General features: G+C 33.1%; 2 protein-coding genes across 5 annotated transcripts in view; both read right to left on the reverse strand.

Annotated features, from left to right (window-relative positions):
* Positions 1-20,749, reverse strand: part of LOC132904615 (uncharacterized) — a 234,780-nt gene that overhangs the window by 57,547 nt on the left and 156,484 nt on the right. The gene's annotated exons all lie outside the window — the stretch shown is intronic.
* Positions 8,191-11,940, reverse strand: LOC132904601 (chromosome transmission fidelity protein 18 homolog). 3 transcript variants are annotated; one of them, XM_060955250.1, is made up of 11 exons: positions 11,746-11,939; positions 11,323-11,583; positions 11,123-11,258; positions 10,852-11,041; positions 10,330-10,754; positions 10,017-10,259; positions 9,596-9,936; positions 9,282-9,523; positions 8,926-9,188; positions 8,572-8,860; positions 8,191-8,492 (listed from the first exon to the last, which is right to left on the reverse strand). In XM_060955250.1, the coding sequence occupies exons 1-11, from the start codon at positions 11,825-11,827 to the stop codon at positions 8,316-8,318; spliced, it is 2,649 nt and encodes an 882-aa protein (XP_060811233.1). In that variant the 5' UTR covers positions 11,828-11,939; the 3' UTR covers positions 8,191-8,315. The 3 variants fall into 3 exon arrangements, with proteins under 3 accessions (XP_060811233.1, XP_060811234.1, XP_060811235.1); XM_060955251.1 differs by lacking the exon at positions 11,746-11,939 and having other exon boundaries at positions 11,123-11,247; positions 11,323-11,460; XM_060955252.1 differs by lacking the exon at positions 8,191-8,492 and having other exon boundaries at positions 8,758-8,843; positions 11,746-11,940.

The following is a 20,749-nucleotide window of genomic DNA, read 5'->3' on the forward strand; positions in this document are numbered from 1 at the left end:
CGACAGGCCCAACGATGTATCGTTGGTCTTTTGATCGAATAGTTTCGCGGAGAAGGTCTGCGTGACCCTGGCCACGAGCGTGTCACGTAAAATAAAAAAAGAGAAATCGAAAACGAAAAAATAAAAGATAAAAATAAAGAGATAAAAAGAGGGAATTTATGTCTTAGCACTTGGTTTACACTAATTACAATTCACTTCTGAACTCCAGACGCGACTTTTCAAGACTGAAGTTCTCACAACTTGAATTTCGGCGTAATCCGATTCTTTTTCTTTGTCATCCTTCAATATCCCCACTACCCACGCGTTTGTTAGGCGTTCTCGAACATTCGGCGAAAGGATCGTTGGGATATTGAGGGTTCATTAGGCACCTCGCTTCGGCGACGTACATTGTTTTCGATGCGAACTGAGATGTGGTTTATGTTACAAGCGGTTGCGGAATACGTGCGTGGTGAGTCTAAGAAAAAAGACAAAGGAATGCTAAGGGAGAAAGACGAATTAACAGTCAGAGTGTTAGTTGAGAAGTCAAAGAGCGTAAATCGAGAAGTCAGAGAGTGCGAATTGCATTGTCGAGATAGCGTTGCTAGTGTTGTCGAGAGAGTGTGGTCCGTGTATGAGAGAGCGTTGGAACTGTAGTGACGAGAGTTGCAAATTAATTGTAGCTGTCTAAATTATAATACGTTATTGAGGTTAGTTCACGGTAAACAACCATCGTTTCCTGTTTAACCAACATCTGTTTAATCCATTTATTGTAAATAAACTAATTCTATTAAAGATCCTACAAATCCAACAGATTATTTTCATGAATCATAAAGTGATTTTGTTTTAAAAACTGTTCAATTTAATAGTACTTCGTTTGGTTTTATTGCTTTCTATTTTTTATGAAATAAATTAATTCATTTTTATAAGTGCCTCCTTTATAAATAGTCTATGAATGTTGATGTAAATTCATATGTGCAATAGAGCTTAAGTATCGTGGAGAAATAAACGACGACTTTATTCTAAATAGAATAAATAGAAATGTTATGTTAAGATTGTGAATTGAATTCGCTCGTCATGGGTGCACTTACGCGACTGCACTCCGTCGCGGAAAATAATTTGCCGCTTTCGTGGTTACGTTCGAACGATATTAAATCGTTCGTCGATCGATGATCGACCGATTGATTCGACGCTGAACGATTTGAACTATAACCCTTTCGGTGTGGGTGGCTTCTTTGCCGCGGTACTCTCGCTGAACGAGCCGCCGCTGCAAAACAGTGCACGGTGGGTAAGGAAGATTTCAGCGGCCGCGTTTACACCTCACTGCAAATCGAGCTACTCTGACGGTGTTTTTCAAAGAAAGGAACTTTCCTCAAAACAGAGTATTTATAACTTCTTAACATACTCACTTTTAATTACAATTTGGAAACAAATAATATTACAGAATATGATAATATGATATAATATAATATAATTGTACGATATTAATAGCTTTTAATAATAGTATTGCGTATGGTATTTTTCGAAACATGGTGTTACATATAGGCTAGCATCGCAAATCTGGCACTGGCATCGCGATTCGCTACACAGTTCCCATCGATCGATTATAATCGACAACACACTTCGATTTTTTAATCATTTTTTGCATGCGATAATAACGTTTCGTGTCAACCAATTCTTCATTGTGGAAAGAGGACAACATACACTGCTCTCTTGTTACAACATTTTATTGTTAATAAAAGGCTTGAGGATGGACAATACTCGTCGTATATACAATACGAGGCATCTTACGCAGAGCGGATTATAGCCGTCCGTAATAAATCAATGGCATCTTACGGAAAGCGACTGTAGTCGCCTGTAGTAGCAAAAGGGTTAAAGTTTCTCGAATAATTTGTCTTGGTACATGAAATTAGCTCTGGCTAGAGCCAACTCGTCTCGATACATCTCGTTCCAGTTCGACCGCGTACAGATTACTTTTGAATTAATTCTATGACTTTGTAGGTTCGATACGGGCAATAGTCTAAGAAGATAGTGGAAAACTGACACTCGAAGTCGTTACTCGAGTGTTGTTCTATCTGTGTACCAACTTCTCTACCAATGTATCGTATTACGGAGCATTCTGTTGGATATGAAATAATTATATTATTTTCGAAAATAAGTTGTCGATCGAACACATTGATATGAAGTTAAGTAAAGGTATTAAAGTTTCTCAAATGTAAAATGGTATAAATATAAAATACATCGATTTAATTTAAATTCAATAAAAATTTAATTTAATTTAATTTAAATTTAAATCGATCTGATACGAAGAAAATTTCTAAAGATTTAAATTTTCCTTTATCATCAAGGAGAAAATAGTAAAAAGTGAATAAATAAAATGTTGGGAAGAAAGTATTTGTTGTTTCTCAAAGTTCATTTTTATTTTGTAACATTTAAGAAAATTTTTCACGTTGTCCACCTCATCTATAAAACTGCTAAAAAATTGAATCTGAATTATTGGTTGACCATTTTATTATCTTGATTTTGTTATTCTATAAAGAATATTGAAATATTTTGCTGCGGTGATAAAACTTAGTGCGATATTGGAAAACGTAAGTAGGAAAGTTTCCGAACATTTGTGTCTCTATTTGAATACAAATAACTTTTTCTGTACCTTCCTATGTATTTTTATGTATCTGATGTACAATATAATGTTTGTACATGTGTCTTTTCATGCAGCCAATTGGATACGAAAGATGGGAAAGGAAATAGGATCAATATAAAATCTGGAAAGAAATAATAAACTACCAGGTATAAAATACTCATTTTCAAAAATACTATGACACTTATTATACGAGCTGTAGTGTGTAGTGTTTTGGAAACGCCTCAATATCAGCTGCAAGCATATGTTATAAAAAAGCAGGTTCATATTTAAAAATTTTAATATGACCTTCACAGGACCGTTTCATTGTCATTGCAAGGTCAAATAGACAAGGATATAGTATGCCACTCTCGATATCATACCTAAACTTTATATCTGAAACATTTCATTTATTTCGAGTATTTCAGTGTTTCGAGTTAAATCAGTCATATTGCACAAGTTTGAATTAATTATTAACATAATATTTATATCCTTCACTATAAACATTTCTAATATATCAGAAAAGAAAATTTTAATACGTATACAAAATGTCCATATTCCTTTATTCTTATTTAAAACCTGAATAGAAATTATTTCTTATTAAAGGTTTTTTAATATTATATTAAAGATACTAACCGTGAAAAATAAAATGTTAATTTTTATAAAATTACAATAATCGTAAACCTTTACTATGCAAATTCTTATTGATTTTATCTTTTGAATCCTCACATCACCTCATTCATTATATTTTATATTCTTCTTTTTATCATATTCACCCGATCATTATCACTCGTACAAACCAAATAAATAAATGATATTAAACGAACTTATTGCTGGAAGTGGCCAAGCTAGATTTAAACACATACACATTTAATTTTTAAATCTGACCCATCAACGTGTGATTGCCAAAGCATCATGAAACACATTTACTTAAATTATCCTAAGAATAAGTATATAGAGTTTCGAACTAAATTCCAAAGTCCTTCTCCACTGAAACATAATTTTCTACAACATTTAATCTCCATGCTATTTCCATCCATTATATACGTAGTTGACATGACATTAACGATTTGCCGCTTGCATAAATTTACTAGTAACCTTAACCAGTAGTCGACGTTTTCTGGTAAAAAATATCAAGTTCGTAAACTTTAGATATCTTGCGCGTGACAACAACGTAGTTTCATTGGACACTAACAATTCTTCTGCACTTGATAACACATTGGTACTACAGGACGTGAAAGTGCTAAAATTTATTTAACAAGTTATTAATATATTCTATCTATGTGATCTAACAATTTACTAAATAAATTAATTATATCTATATTATTATTTCAAATTCAAAAAGATATTAATTATAGAATAAAAAGAAAATAGCATAAGTATTTCTTACTCAATGTAACATGAAAATAGTATCTGTACATTTTCTGTAGTAATATTTAGATAAAAATTCTAATAATAATTCTAAATAGGCACATTTAAATAAAGATTTAATTATAATTCTTAATAGTAATATCTAAATAAAAATTCTAAATGATAATTTTACATGACAATTCAAAACATAAGTTTTCACCATAATTTGAAGAATTTTCATCGAATGAAAGAGAACACTATCCTTTACAAGCTCCTTTCGCTTCAGGAAACAAGATACTAAGTTAAATTCATTTAAAATGCAAACACGTAAAGCTTCCTCTGTATCTTCTTCCGTGTCTCTTAACAAAGGAAATTTTGCACAAGAACAAATTGTTTCAAGGGTCCGCTGATGTTAAGTAATTAATTAATTTCCAATTGCACTCGATACGTTCGTGTTATTCTCGACCGAATTACTTGATTCCGATAGAGAATCGAAGAAAAAGAGAGAAAGAGAGAAAAAAAGGGAAAAGGAGAAAAAAAAAGAACGAGCTTAATCTCTCTTTCGTTGGTAGCATTTTTCATTCTGAAATTGAGTTCATCGACTCGACGCCATTATCCTTCTCATTACGTACTAATTAAACCCTCTTCATCAGTTCTGACAATGAGAATAAACGCATAAACAGTCTGATGAATTACACGAAACGCATGGGAAGATATTAATTCGACCTCGATTCGCGATACCGTTCAACTTTTATTTCCTTGAGTTTTGAAGCATTTGTCAGCAATTGACAGCTGCATGACTTCTTTTCAATTGTTAACATGTTCGTCGTCACGTCGCACATATCTATGCGACGGGATACTTCCATGGGGACCCCGTCACCAAATGATGGTGACGCTCTTCTTGTTCGAGTAAATTAATTAAATATACAATATTATATATAGGATATACAACATAAAAATATTAAAAACACATTATACCATACTTTTATTAATTTATATTCTGGATAATATATTACATTATCCTACATCGTATGGTATTCGTTAAAACATTCCAAACACATTTGGGGTGATTTTGGGCACTTCGAAAAATAATTAGACTTCGTCATCACTACTCTCCTCACTTTCAAATATATTTTCACGCTGTTTACCGAACATTTTGGGGATGAAAAAATCACCGATGTGCGTCTCACAAGTATGCTTCTCGAATAAATGAAAGATCTCAGATATCTGCCATGAGATCCCTCGGAATATTCTAGCTTGATAGCTATCGCTTTCTCCATTTCAGAAATAAATGATCTTTTCTTTACAATGAATCGAAGGGGACAAACAGTCGGATTTGGGACCCGCAGGAAACAGCCGAATCACGCTGGGCGACGAACGTGTTAAATAGATATTACTACCTATTTTTAAATGAATATTGCTACTAGATCGAGTGAAGGCGTGTAAGTTATTACTGTTCAATACAATTGAAAAGGTAAGGGTCCATGACACTGCTGAGTGAACCCTAGGAGGAGTTTAGGTCCGAGAACTCTTGAAGGGCCAACAGTGTTACAAATCACTCGGTAAAAGAAGCAAACTTCTATCCTTCACCTTCATTGTAAGCGATCAACAACCGGGCAGATGCGTGAAATCAATTCTCAAGAGCTGTTGTCTTCCATCTGACGTAAACTAAAAGTTGTGGTCCGGCCGCCGGACACGACAGTCAGTTACATATAGCTAGTCGTAGATTACGGTCCATTTCCATCTTACAAAGATCAACGATCATGGTCCAACCGCCGGACACGACAGAGTCACTTACGCAAAGTCAATAGTAGGGTACATTTCGAACGTCTTACGAAGTTTAGGGGTCGCGATTTGACCGCCGGACACGATATAAAGTCGATATTGTGTATGATATTCAGAAAGGACAGTCCCTTAAGAGTCACGCATCCGATAAATTCATACAGTTCACTATATAATCAACTGTCTGGCTTGCAACTCCTTTCCTCCGTCATTCCGCTCACAAGCGTGAGCGTTCGGACGCGTACAATTACTATGATTTGTTTTCTTAATGTTTTCACAGTGTAAATGTAATAAAACGACGAAGAATTTATGATGAAGGGTTTGGAAAATAAGTATCTCTTTATTCTCAACATTTCGTACATTTCTATATATTAGATATAGAAAAATCAATGCTTTCAAGTCTTTATAGGAAATATGTGAAATTATTAACTGTATTGCTGTATGATAATATTTAAAAAATGTTTATGTATATGCATAATGGTACAAATATATAAAATATATATCAAATATTTGACGGCCGTCTCTCTCTCTCTCTCTCTCTCTCACCGTTTCTCTCTCTCTCTCATTCTCTCTCTCCGTCTTTCTCTCTCTCCGTCTTTTTCTCTTTCTCCCATTCTCTCTCTCCGTCTTTCTCTCTCTCCGTTTCTCTCTCTCTCTCATTCTCTCTCTCCGTCTTTCTCTCTCTCCGTCTTTTTCTCTTTCTCTCATTCTCCCACTCTCTCTCATTCTCCCACTCTCTTTCATTCTCCCACTCTCTTTCATTCTCCCACTCTCTCTCATTCTCCCACTCTCTCTCATTCTCCCACTCTTTCTCATTCTCCCAATCTCTCTCTTCCCCCCTCTCTCCTCCGCCCTCTCTCCATAACTGAAAATATAGATTACAGCCAAACATTTAGGTGAACACAATACGTTCAGTTATGAGCATAGTAAACGGATATGTTTGACATTCAATGCGTCAATGGTATTCATATATTCAAAATTTGACAAGACTAATAAGGTTAGTCTATTCAGTAAAAGTGTGTATAGGCTGAAATAGATCTCAAGAATAAGCGCTTTGCAGAAGTGCTCGTAAAACTGGCATTTCAAACAAGCGATGTTGAATCTTGTTTTTACATCCGAAATAAAAATGGCAATGAACTCATACTAATCCCATATGTAGATGACGGATTGCTAGGAACGATTGATTCAGAAGAATTAATTTTTATATAAAACGTAAAAGATTGTACGTTAACATAGTAGGTTCATAAAAAAAATTAAATTCGTAAGATGATTATGCAAAATCCAAAAATACGTAAGTGCGCGAATATTTATCAACGGAGTATGTAGTGTACATCAAATATATTTAATTGTTTCACAGAGAAAACATTTTTTAAATCTGATGTTACTCTTTTTCGTAAGCAAATGCATAGACGATATACGAATATTACATATTTTCTATTATGGATATGAGAAATTAAATTAATAATAAGTACAATTTAGGTTATTGTGGAAACTAATGTTTTTTGTTCATTAAGATAGAAACAAAAAGTAAACACAAATAATCTACTGAAAGTTGAAATAAGTAATATCTGGCTTCTTCTTTCCATCAAACACAAGAAATAAACTTTAATGAAACTATTTGGGTTTGAAGAAAACTTGTGCAGAATATGAAATAAAGTCGGATGAAAAATCGATTTGATACTACAATTTCGGCTGGGTTAAACGAGAAGCACGTAGCATAGATATCACAAAGGTAACATCAATCGTGACAAGACGTTTTATTCGTAAATTATTCATCGATCAAAGTGTTGTAACAACGATGTACCGGATATATCAATGAAATATCATAAATTTCATATAACGAATACTTCATCGATACACTGTTCAAAGATGTCTATCTTAAATCCGGGCGTTTCTTTGAGAGGTTCTTCGTCAACGCTGCAGTGATGGATTTTCGAATTTAAAAACACGATTCGAGAGACGCTTTGTTCTTTTGTCATGCATCGAGATATTAGTAAATGGTCTGTCAGTTTTGGCAATGATCTCGGTCTCTATAGGCAGCAATCTGCTCAAATGAAATTAGTGGAATTTTCAACGAGTTAACTAAGTCATTCGTATGTGTTTATTTAAATGAAATCAATAATTTCTAAGTTAAAGTTATATAGGATTAGAATTCTATACAAGGTGTTCATTATAATAATCAACAACCAAAATTAGTTAGAAATTAATTGACAATGGACTAAAATATACAAATTAGAATATTTTCTAATTAAAAATAGGGTTATGTATGTATATTTTTTAAAATATATGTGAAGAGTCAAGAAAAGGAAATGATAAATACATTCCAGCTTATTTTTTTATTTTTATACCGCTGTATGTCTAAGAGGAAATATTTTAATATAAAGGAGTTAAAAGTGGAATCTGTTAGGTCCAAAAATATAATTGATGAAGTTTTATAATAGTCTAAGGTATATTTGTTATAACAAGTAATGCTTTTACATTGGTTGGAAAAATACATGTTAAGCTCTGAAATCAAATAAAAGCACACTTTTTATAACATAGAATAATGATGATAATAATAAAAAAATAAAAAATTAAATTTAATAATTTAAAGAAGATTCCTCATTTTAACTTTTCGGCGAACTGCATTGCTAAAACCTTCTTTGTATTTATACCACACACCATTCTTTGTTAAACGATTTAACGAATTTGTTGATTCTTTATCCAATTTGTTGTGTTTATCTTGATCGATTGTAATAATTCTTCCAAAGAAATCCTTATATTTCTGTAATTATTATTATTTTTGTAATATTTATATTGAAGAGAAATTAAATAACATTAAAAGAAACGTAGAAAATTATTACTGTTTCTGTTGTTTTCGTTTGAAGATCTTTAGATTGTTGCATAACATTAGTTTTGCTAGCTGCATTATTGCATATCTTGGCGACAGGATCTGATGTTGAATTGGTTATAACATTATGATTTGTAATTGTTTCATTTTTGCTTTGAATAGATCTTGTTGTATTTTTTATTGCATTTTCAGCTCTTCGTAATCGTTCAGCTTCTAACTCTTGAACAATTATTTGCTTCACTGTATACGTGAGTGTTCGATGATACTTACAATCCGGAAAAATGCCTATTTCAAATATATTACTGAAAAAATATAATTAATTTGTACATTTTACATACGAATCTAGACTATACTTTTTTTAACTTACGGATCTAGTTTGTAGTCATAACTTTCATCAAGATTCTTTTCTTGAATGAATGTGAGGCCAATGTCAATTAAAATATTCACTAATCGATTAAGATCATCCTTCTCTTTGTCTGAGTGTAAATGTCCAGAAACTGTTCGTAATTGCGGAGATAATAAATCCGGAAGAAAAGGAGCAATATCGATTGTTAATGTTACACTGTTACGACCACTACTTCGTTGAACAGCAGTTAGAATACCAACGTTCCTTGCATGTTTCTGACTCATCTAAGAAAATTGAATTTTTAAATTAACTTTATGAGTCTAGATCACATCATATATATATATGATAATTATATATACAGTATATGTAATTCTTACTTCATATGCAATGGAAGGATATGATAATTTAATATTTCCTGCGGTTGCAAAGTATAAATGCCAGGCAACGAATGTATAATTTATATAAGGCATAACAGACCAAGTTTGAAGACTTGCAATAAGAGATAAAATTTCATCAAAAAGTTGAAACCATTGTAAACATAGTGCTATATAACTAAAATTATCACTACAAGTTTCTGGATAATTATGGAATATGCCTTGAGCTAATTTTTCTGTTTCTCCTAAAGCAAAAAATAAATGTTACTAATATCTTGAAAATTTGTATTAATAATATTACTATAAAAATAATTTACCATTTTGCACAGTCTTTAGTACAAGTTGAACTCTTTCTGAAAGAGGCAGTATACCACTTCTATTCATGGGTATCTTTAATATTTGTTTCCACGAGTCGAACAATCCTTTTCTACTATCTTTTAATGCAAAAGATAAATTGTCGCCTAAACTAATACCACCCATATATTGTAATGCTCCTAGACACGATCTAATATCGCATCCAGATACTTTTACTAATCCTAAAAGTGCATCAGGATTTACTTTTAAATTTTCTTTTTGTGATATTTCCATTAATCTGTCCGCTACTTTTGTAGCACTTACTTCTGGTACTGGTATAATAAGGGCAACTGCTCTAAGAGCTCTATAATAAATATGAAATAAAATTAATATTCGTGCATAGGAATATATGAAACATACAAATAAGTTGTATTAGAAATTTACCTTAGGGAAGGAGTATATGGTTCATTACAGATGCATATTACAGGACGGTGACAAGAATTTGATTGTTTAGCAGTTTTCGTCTTATCTTTCTTTCCTTTTGAAACTAATTTACCTTGTACGAACTTAAGAAGAAGATCGATCGATGCAGCTGGTGCACCATCAATTTCATCTAAAACTAAACAATTTGGCTTTGGATCGTTTCCCATTACTGCTTTCATTTGTGTTGATGCAAGAAGGACTTGTCTATATTTAACAATACATATCTATACAAATTTGCGATTTCAGTTGGATATTAATTTTAATTGTAAATTACCTAAATGCATCTGGACTTCTTTCATCACTTGCATTAATTTCTACTACGTTATAGCCAGCATGTTTGGCTGCTAAATGGGCTAATGTAGTCTTTCCTAATCCAGGTGGTCCGCTAAGTAGCACAATTCTCTGAATTGGGAAACCTTTACTATCTACTTCCTGAAAAGCTTTTTCATCCATAAACTTTCTATTTTTAAATGTAAAATTTACTTTTTTCTTCTTGTTATTAACATAATTTCGATTAAATACTATTTTATCCCAGAGTTTTATCCAATGTAATAAGTGTCTGTTTACACTTTCATCTGAAAGTAACTCCATGTAAGATCTAGGTCTATATTTATCAACCCATAGTTCATCATCTTTAGCAGATTTTGTGGCAGCAAGGTAGGGAATTTCACAGCTGGCACGCTTAACATTCTGTAATATCTACAAAAAGACTTGAAATTCTTACAATATGCATGTCATTAAAGTTATTGCAATATATGTTGAAACAAGAGATAATATATATCTTCAAGTCACTTACAATTTCTTCAGCTGCAGTTTTAAGTTGACTATATGGTACAGACAATAAGTTAGAAATAGAATCTGTATTTTTTTTAATTTTATTTTGCTCATTATTTTTTACTCTTATATAAATACGTTGTGCATCATGTGGCCTAGTCAGAGCTATAAAATTCCAACGGGGAACTCTCAATGATATTGACTCTCTCTTGCTAAATAAAATTTCGAAGCAAATAATATGAATCTTTTACTACTTTCAAGTATAAAAGTTAATATACTTTCTTTTAACATACTTTTCAACATCTTTTCTGTTAAAAGAAACTCCACTGTCACATTCATTAAACTTAATCTTAGCATCTACTACCACTTTAATAATTTCTTGAGGTTCATTCCATCGTGGTTTCTTTTCTTTTGGTTCCTGAATATTAGCTATAATTCAAATACAATGATTTATCATATATATTTACGTTTTAACTTATATGAAGATACATACCGAAATCATTTACATCTAATATATCTGAGATATCACCAAAAAGTTCATTATAATTCCTCTTTTTTGTAATATCTGTACCAAAATTGTCATTACTTTCAATAACTTTACTAGTATCAGGAATACATAATTCATTGTATTTACTAGATGTAGGAGTATTTAATTCCTTATATAGATTTGATATCACAGTATTCAATTCATCTTCTTTCTGCTTCTCCTGCAAATTCTGAACTTTCTGAGGCTGTTCTTTTTCTTTTTCAAGCTCTAAAAATGATTTAAATTTGTAATTACATTTATTTTGTGAATTTAATCAACTTCTTTTTACATTAATAAACAAAATATCTATTAAATAATAGGATTTACATAAATTTATACATCTTACATAAATTTAAAGAAGTTATGACAGCAAGGTTATAATTCGTATACCTTCAATTTCTTTTAAAACTTCATATTCTTCTTCATGAACTAAATCAAATTCTTCATCAGGATCGGGAAATTCAGAATCCATAATTGCAATTTGTTTTACAAATATTTTAATTGTTATATATTGGTGTTCTTCAAATTTAATCCTAGTTGTACATTTTTGTATACGTGTACAATATTATCTATTATATTTTGCCGCGTATTTTTCCGCGGGGATTTTAAATCGTAACACATGAGTAAATAAACAAATATGATTTCATAGTCAATGAAGGTAAGTGATATCAATATATATCAGATATACAATTAAATATAATATAATATTTTAATAATACTGTTTCATATAACAATTCTTTCGACATTTGTTTCGACGAACTATGGGTCGTATATTAACGGTTCTCTTGGAAAATGATATTAAAATTTCATTAATTCTATACGTATATACATATGTAAATAAAACTGCTTTTGTTTATAATATATTTACATGTTACAGTCACATAAACTTTACGTTGCAGTACCAAACAAAAATATTGACACAACCCGAATCTTCGCATAAAATTCTTCGTAAATCTGTAAAGAATGTGATTCTCTAATTAATCTTTTTGTAAAATATAACTGTTGATTCCAAAGTTTACCATAGTATACCATATAATTACAAATTAAAAAAATAATTATAATACAGAAGAAAGGTAGAACATACACAAAGGACAGTGTTCAGCGAAACACTTTCTTTCTTCCTAATTCAAACCAAACATGCTGAATAGGATTTAGGTCTGAGGATTGTGAGAGTCATTAACATATACGGTGTATTGAAAATGATTTTTAAAAATTGTTTAATAATATAGGCTATGTGTCTGGAATCATTATCCCGTTGAAAATTATAATCTTAATATAAATTTTATTTTTCCGCCTTTTTCCAAACTTCTGCTTCCAAGTATTTCATTAATTATATTTTTCCGTGATACTTTCGATAAAAATAAGTTCTCCTATACGAGAAGAGCACATACACCTCCATACCATCACCCTTATTTGACGGTTTGGATATAGAATTTTCATTTAATTCAGTATTCGATTTTCACCAATCCACCTATCCACCACATTAAAAAATATTCGATTTGCTTTCGTCTGAAAACAGTATCTCGTCCCAGAATGCTTTTCTTGTACATAATTAATAACAAACATCAATGACTTTTTTTATTAATCTTTTTAATGCATGGTTTTCGTTTTGCAACTTTTGATTCATATCCAGCAGATTTTGAGCGTTCTTTTCTACGGTGAAAGGGCTTCTGTTAATAATAATTGTTTAATTACACTTTTTACGGCAAAATGGCTTCTGTTAATAATTTTTTGTGGACAAGATTTTCCTTGTTCATATAAATTTAATTCATAAAAGATATAACTTAGAAAACACGTAGCTGCGGATAGCCACCCACATGCTATATTTATTTTATTTTATTTTGTTTTTATTTACCAATGAGATATAACACTTTACCAAATGTCCTTCAGGACAAATTGTAAAAACCAAAATAAAATAAAAAAAATATATATAAATTTAATAGAATCTTTCTTTTTCCAATTATTGCTCCTTTTGTTTTATTTCTTATTGTTTTTCTTTTTTCTGTAAAATATTCTTACTAACTTCGAAAAATGACGATCGGTTTGAATGGAGGTATTACCTGCGATAAAACAAGTGTAAGACAATGTGAAGTTCGAAAGCCTGGGACGACCGCCTGTCACGTACCACAAATTGAGACTTCAGCCGATTAGCGGTCTCGACGTCATGCAATACGACTCCTGAAAATGCAAGATTTTGAACGTTCGTAGCGATTGTTTGGATCACTTTTGTTTCTAGGAAGAGATAGCGAAGATACCTGAAGGTGTCGAAAGCCATGCTCTCTTCCTCGTTAACGCACAAGCTAACGGATTTTGATCTGCTTCGCAACTGCTCTGCCGACGGTACGCGATTATTCTTTGCCGACGTGAACGAACGTCGAAGTAAAACCATGTGAGTTCGGCATTTGTGAATTTACAGAACGTGATTACTTTGAACTCGTTTTTAGTAATTTTTTACACAAGGATGCATAGATTGAAAATATTTGGATAATTACACGCAATAATAAATTCTTTCAAGTCGGCCAATATTTATTTTTGTTCCGATGAAAACGGACCTTTACGTGTATTCTATTTTTTTTTTCTTTATTATAACTATTTTGAAAATTCATAATTCGTGATATTCTTACACTTTGGAGTCGATAGTTATATTTTGTAAAAAGGTTAATTTTACAGATTTACGAACCATTTTATACGAAGATCTGGGCTGTGCCAATAGTTTTGTTTGGCATTGCATATAAAATATAAAAATTATATAAAATAACATTTCTTTCTTTGCGAAAATTCCACCAGGCCATTTTCGATATATTGTCGCGCATATGGGTTTATGGTTTCGAATTTCGTGATCTTCTTTTCTATGATTTGTACGGAATAATCTACTCGTTACAAGCCGAACACTCTATATGCATGTCGGATAGTCCTTGGAAAGCGGGGATTGTAATGAAACTTTCTGCGAGTTGTCCATCGTTGTTGTATATCAGATGATATTTATCGAAGCGAATGTATTGCAAAAGTTAACAAATGATATAGGTGGGTGAATAATTGAGACGTCGATGACGATGAGTTTTGGTTCGATAACGAATACACGGTCAACGGGATGACGATTATGATTAGCAACTCATAAGATAAGCCTCAGTCCAAGTGGAACTGCCCTTCTATACTCCTCTCCGTATCTCACTGTATCCCGCAGGACAATATTTGTTTTTAAGGAGAGTTATTTAATTACTTTATACCTTTGTTAGGTACACGTTCCTCCCGTGGCCGTGGCTATTACGGACATTTCCAAACATTCGGAAACAAAGGCCCCGATGTCCTTTCATCTCCGACATATGCATTTATATATTTCTCGAGGGTGCATTGTTTTGTAAATTAATATTCACATAAATAGTTCACCTAAAACTAAATATTAAATTTAAAAAACGTAAATTCTTTACGTCTATCGATATATATGAAATTGTATCATGTAATTAATTCCACATAGAGGTATTAGAAGAAAATTGACTGAAACATTGTAACTCGATAACACCAATTTTCGAAGGTGTGTTATGCACGATTCCAGAGGTTCCTCTTCTCCCGACGGAAAAATCAATCTTAATGGAATTCTGCCGTGCCATTAACAATCTCAAACTTCAAAGTCGCGATTCTATTTTACACGACATTAAAAGTACATATCCAGGTATCCAGTAATCGAAAGCTACAATGCGGTACATTATTCAAAAGACGGAACACGATGCTTTAATAAAAGCAAAACGTAACCAACGTGCTGGTAGTTTTTAATGCCATCGTGAAAGCGCAGTCGGTGATATTTTTGTCATCGCGGGGGAAATATTTGCTGAAAATTTCATCTCTCTTACCCCTGCTTTATATCATTTCCGCCAAAAGTTTTTTACCATTTCTGTCAGATTTTTTTCTTTCAGTGTTTTGATCAAAAACCCGGAAAAATGCGTGTTTAGTTCCTTCGAGAGACGAAATTCTAATTTTCTTTATCTTTAACTTGATGAGTGTTGCAGGGTTGAAAACATGTCATCTAGGAAAAGTGAGTTTCATTTTAGGTGGTGTAAATTAAATAAATTAAAAAGTAATAGTAGATGGAATTATTGAATTTAAAAATGCAACGTAATTGCTTATAAAATTCATTGTGGAACATTCATGCTTCAACCGAAGTGTCGACGTTCTGCATCATAGCGATATTATGTTGGAGAATATATCATAATTTTATTTGTGACTATAATATCTATCATATTCCGTATATTATTTTTTCCTACGATAGTTTAATCAAGATATCAAATCAAGATCATACACATTTCTTTATAATGTTTTTAAATGGAATTTGAATTATCCATTACTTTATTGCAATAAACATCATTATCGGTATTTTACTTTATGATCTTTAAATTTTTAGAGAAAATTAAGCTGTTATATATTAAAAGTAATTATTAAAAATAATATTTTTTATTAATCGTAATTATTTTATCGCAAAGTAGAGATCAGGAAAGATTTATTACATGATATTAGAATTTAAAATGTTATCTGGCGGTTTTAATTTTGCAAATAATCTAAATAAAAGCATAGCGACGAATGTAGAAGTTGTCACGAGAAAAACGATTTCATCATTATATTGAATAATTTATATAATATCATTATTATGTACATTATAATGTGTAAAACATATTAGAAATATTTTAAACAGGAGTGGTACGTTTTGTGATTCAATCATATATTGTCATTCATCCATAGGTCAAGATGGTCAATAGATGTTCAAATATATCTGTTCAGACCCGCGATAATATCAAGGAACTATTGGTGCCGTGTCTAGAATCCTTATTACTACAATACCTACCTCATTACTTAGGGATATTATTCTTTACGGTATTATACGGGATATGCCGGTTGTCTCGTGTACGGCCGCTTTCAAAGTGTGACCTTTGGTCGGAGGCGGCCAGTACCCTTCCTCTACTCCCAAAGCATTTCTTCAACCAATTGGCAGGCAACTAAACAGCCGTTTCCCTCACATTCTTATCGAAAATTACCATCAACCAATCCGCTCGTCTTGGACTTTAGACACACCCATCCTTAGTTTTCCTCCACCACATCACCTTCGGCGTACTATAAATTCAGCGACTCTTCCTTCAAAAAGTCATTCGAGTCTCCGAAGAAACAGACACACACTCAACGCATCGTCGCGGACACTTCTAGTATTTAAAAGATGTTGAAACTAAACAGGTATGTTTAAAGTTTTAAGTGAGTAACATTCGGTGAGCATGAAGTGACTCTTTTAAAGACGATGAACAATCTCGTTTACAGATCATCCGCAATCTGTGGGCCGATGGCGATTAAAGTGGCACAACTGCATTTTCCCACATTAGACGGACCCATGGAAAGTTGGAATATTTTCTACGACATCTTCTCTGTAGCAATGGAACGCACCGACTATTTGACACCCGTACAAAAGCTACAGTATCTCTGGTCCACTGTAATGGGAAAATCCGCGTACCGCATTCGATCGTTGAACACTGCTGACGCTAATTACACCGACGCAATCGCCATTCTGAAGGAGAAGTTCGATTGTCTAGAACCTAACCTCGTTCTACGTCACTGGAACGCGATTCAAAACTATGCTAAACTGACCAAGGCATCGTCGAAAACGAAATTACGCATCTCATTGTTTGCCCGCTGATCGGACAAAGAAGCTGCTACAACAAGGGGTTTGGTGATGCAAGATAGATTGGGACGAATATCCTTCAGTTGACACACATTAAGAATAATGCAGATGCTATCCTCAGTTACCATTACGGAGCACACTTGATTCCAATGCATAATAGTAATCGAGTCCGAAACAAGGATGGAATTAAATGGCTGCAGTGATACCTGCGAAAAGACGTATGGAATCTATATCCATGTCAGCATCATAAGCTTTGATGGACATGTCTGTATGCAACTACCCAAAGCGAAATAGGAGGTAGCGCATCTCAAATAACATCGTTGCATGACTCCAGCTGAGTGCTGCACCGCTCCTCACGTCCGTGATCGCTACAGTACGTTGTGCCTAGCCAGACGACCTTATTCTGACGTTCTTGGTGAAATTGGGTACATTAGCTCTGTTGAATTAACAGAACTGACATACAACCGATGTCGATAACCGTGTGGCCGAAATCCTGACGATTTGACAACCAGAATGGTTACACCAACCCGAAGGATGTTCCCCAACGTGAAGCCCAACAGAGCCAAAGTGTTAAGAATCACCACTCGCTGCCATCGTTCCAGAAGGAATTGGACAGAAGACTCAACTAGTTCCAGCATCTGTTAGCGTTGCTGTACGCCACACACACACACACACACGCACAAACTCAACTAATTTCAGGTAAACAAAATATCAAATTAAAAGTATATATTAAAAGTATAGAAAATATAGTTACAGTTACATACATTAAAGATGACTAATGGTAAATAACACGACTTGAACATGAAATTAAAAATATTTTTGTACAATGTGGTAGCATTCGATTATAACTTTATTTATTCGTAACTGATAGTGTAACGCGGTTAGCGACATAGGTTGTCAGCGTATGCGGTGACTTGTTAATTCAATGGAGGTATTGTGGCTAATTTCACCAAGAAGGTTCGAATAATCTCGTCTGGCAAACGTGATGTATTTTAGCGATCACGGACATGACTAGCGGTGCACCGCTTAGCTCCAGCCATGTGATGATGTTATTTGATCCGCTACATCCCATTTCGCTATGGATAGTTACGTGCAGACTCGCCCTTAAAGTTAATGGTCCAGAGATAAATATAGATTTCGTACGTTTTTCCGCAGGTACCACTGCAGCCGTGTAATTCCTTCTTTGTTGCGTGCTCGATTACTATCTTGCATTAGATTTAGGTAGTGCTCTGTAATCTTAACTGAGTATATCCGTGTTATTCTTAATGTGTGACAACTTAAGGCTATTCGTCCCAATTGATCTTCCATTACCAAATCCCAATGTCGAGGGGTGTGATGGCTGTTCACTTTCATCGAAAGTGGACAACCACCATCACCCCTTGATATCCATAAATGGCTGATCATCCGAAATCATTCATCGATCATCAGGATCAGAAGTTTCGATCATTTGAAATCGCGAATATCGCGCCCTGGTATTTTTGGTATGGTAATTGGTGGTATTTTGCTGTCGAGTACTGCCACATATTTATACGTATACAATTATACATAGCCAATGCAATTTTTGTTTAGATATTTTATGTATTTGTAGATATTATGTATCTATAATACAATATATGATGTGAAATATTGTAAAATTAATATATATATGTAATTTATAATCTGCATTGTTTTCCATGAGTAACATTCATACATTCAAGATAGGAATAAATTGGATTATATCGTAATGTCAAAATGAAGTCAACGCCTGTTAATCACTTGCATTAGAAACGAACCATTGCCGTAAATTATGTATCTTAGCTTATAATTTCAATTGTCAAATTGTCAATAAATTATCTATAAAAGTGTCCGTAGTTAAATTTTTTAAGTATAAATAATTGAATAATCTATAACTAAGTACTAGCAATTTTGTATTTACAGCAGATTGTAATGATGTATTGTCAGAAAATAAACGTATATTTCTTGTAACAAATTATCCATTTTGTTATTTATACCCAATTTTCGATTAAATAATAGAAATCAATAGGAAACCTGTAAAATACCGAATTTCCTGACTTCGTCTTCCTGAGATTTCATGTTCCTTCTGAGAAAATACGTCTGATTTAAGTACTATAGGTCACCGACGGCGCCCTTCGATTATCAGACCAGTCGAATGCTTTCACCAAAGAGGTTACCGAGATCCGGTCATCGATCCTTTGCCACGCTCGTCCAATAGACATTTCTAAGGGTTCTGCCCATGACACATGAATAACCATCAGCGCTGATACTTGCCTGCAAGCTGTTTTTCGTGTAATCATGTCCTTAAAGGTGTTTAGATAAACGACCATTATCATTTGATCGAAAGTCTTTCCACACGTAGAAACTCCTTAAAAATTCTTTCATCTTTCTTATCAATGCATAGATTCAAGATTTAAAATAGTTGCTTTTATTGAATATTATATTAAAAAAACAAGTGACTTAAATAGCTCTATCGCATACAAGAGTTAATAAAAGTTATTATTTAAAACAGTTTGTTACCTATTGGTTGTATCAAAAAAGTTTTACATAAATTATATCGCATTTGTTGGAACTCATCGAATGGATGCAATTTGATTCCTTCATATCTAATATCTTTTAAGATATTAACATGACCAAGGGTTTTTTCAAAGTCAATATATTTTGTTTTAATGTTATGATATAGCTGATGCAAAGATGAATTCAACGATTTGGAATAAGTTGATCCTTAGTTAATCTTGAATCTCAAAATACGCTGTTGCATATTTTCTGCAGTACTGCAGCTGGTACATTGTATAGTTCGATTTTGAGGTCGAAGGTCCTCGCTTTAAGGATCACTTTAATGTTTCAGAAAATATAAGATATGAAAGAAATCAGTCTGCATCCATTCGATGAGTCTTTTCGAATGCAACATAATTCATTTAAAGGTTTTTTGATACAACATATAGGTAACAAATTATATTAGCGTAGAATAATTCTTATTGACTTACCCTGTATCTCCATTTACTTCGTTTATATTTGTATAAGTTTCATCGATCAATATCCAATCGTTTCATCCTCGATTCCGAAAAAGATTTTAATTGCAAAAATTATTACAGACGTACCTGCTTCGAATCTATCGCAATCTCTTGCAGATTTTCATCTAGAGCTACTTTTATCTCCAACTGGAACTTTACTTCGCTTAAAAAGACTTGTTGGAAACAAGTTCCCTCGAAGAAGTTCGTGAATGCTTGAAAAACAAATTGATGGTAGGTTACGGAAGAAAAATCGTGCAGCGTCATAAATTTGCAAGGCGAGAAAATGTCAAAAGACAGAGTACGACAAGTTGGCCAACAAAGAAATTTCTGCTGTTCGTTGCAAATTTATGTTCGACGTGGAAAACAATTTAATATTAACGCGCTATCGGTTATTCGTTTGATGCTATCGCCGTTCTAATCCGGAATCTGTGTTCGCGTGTACGCTTCCTTGCTCAGCTGTCGATTCGCGGATTATCAGGGACCAACGCGACTACGAAGCGTACGTTACCTCCAAGAACTTGTAGATTTGCGGTGCATCCACGAATTCGTTTCGAGAAACATGCAGACGTTAAGCGGGAACGACAGATAATCGTGGTTTCGAAAGGAGAGGAAAGGATTTAACTTCGATGGATGCAGCGATTCTCTCGAATTTCACCATCGCTTATGTCTTTACGCTGTAATGCGCTCAAAATATTACAAATTATTATTGAATAGAGGATATTTATGTAAA

The sequence above is a fragment of the Bombus pascuorum genome, chromosome 2 (assembly GCF_905332965.1).
Source record: "Bombus pascuorum chromosome 2, iyBomPasc1.1, whole genome shotgun sequence".
Classification (NCBI taxonomy): Eukaryota; Metazoa; Arthropoda; class Insecta; order Hymenoptera; family Apidae; genus Bombus; species Bombus pascuorum.

What these genes read in the sequence shown, in the direction of transcription:
- LOC132904601 (XM_060955250.1), bottom strand. Translation starts at nt 11,827, where the DNA reads ATGGATTCTGAATTTCCCGATCCTGATGAAGAATTTGATTTAGTTCAT. An exon ending in ACTAAAGACTGTGCAAAATG is followed by an intron (nt 9,524 to 9,595) that starts GTAAATTATTTT and finishes TTTTTGCTTTAG; the next exon opens with GAGAAACAGAAAAATTAGCT. An exon ending in TATGACTACAAACTAGATCC is followed by an intron (nt 8,861 to 8,925) that starts GTAAGTTAAAAA and finishes ATATTTTTTCAG; the next exon opens with TAATATATTTGAAATAGGCA.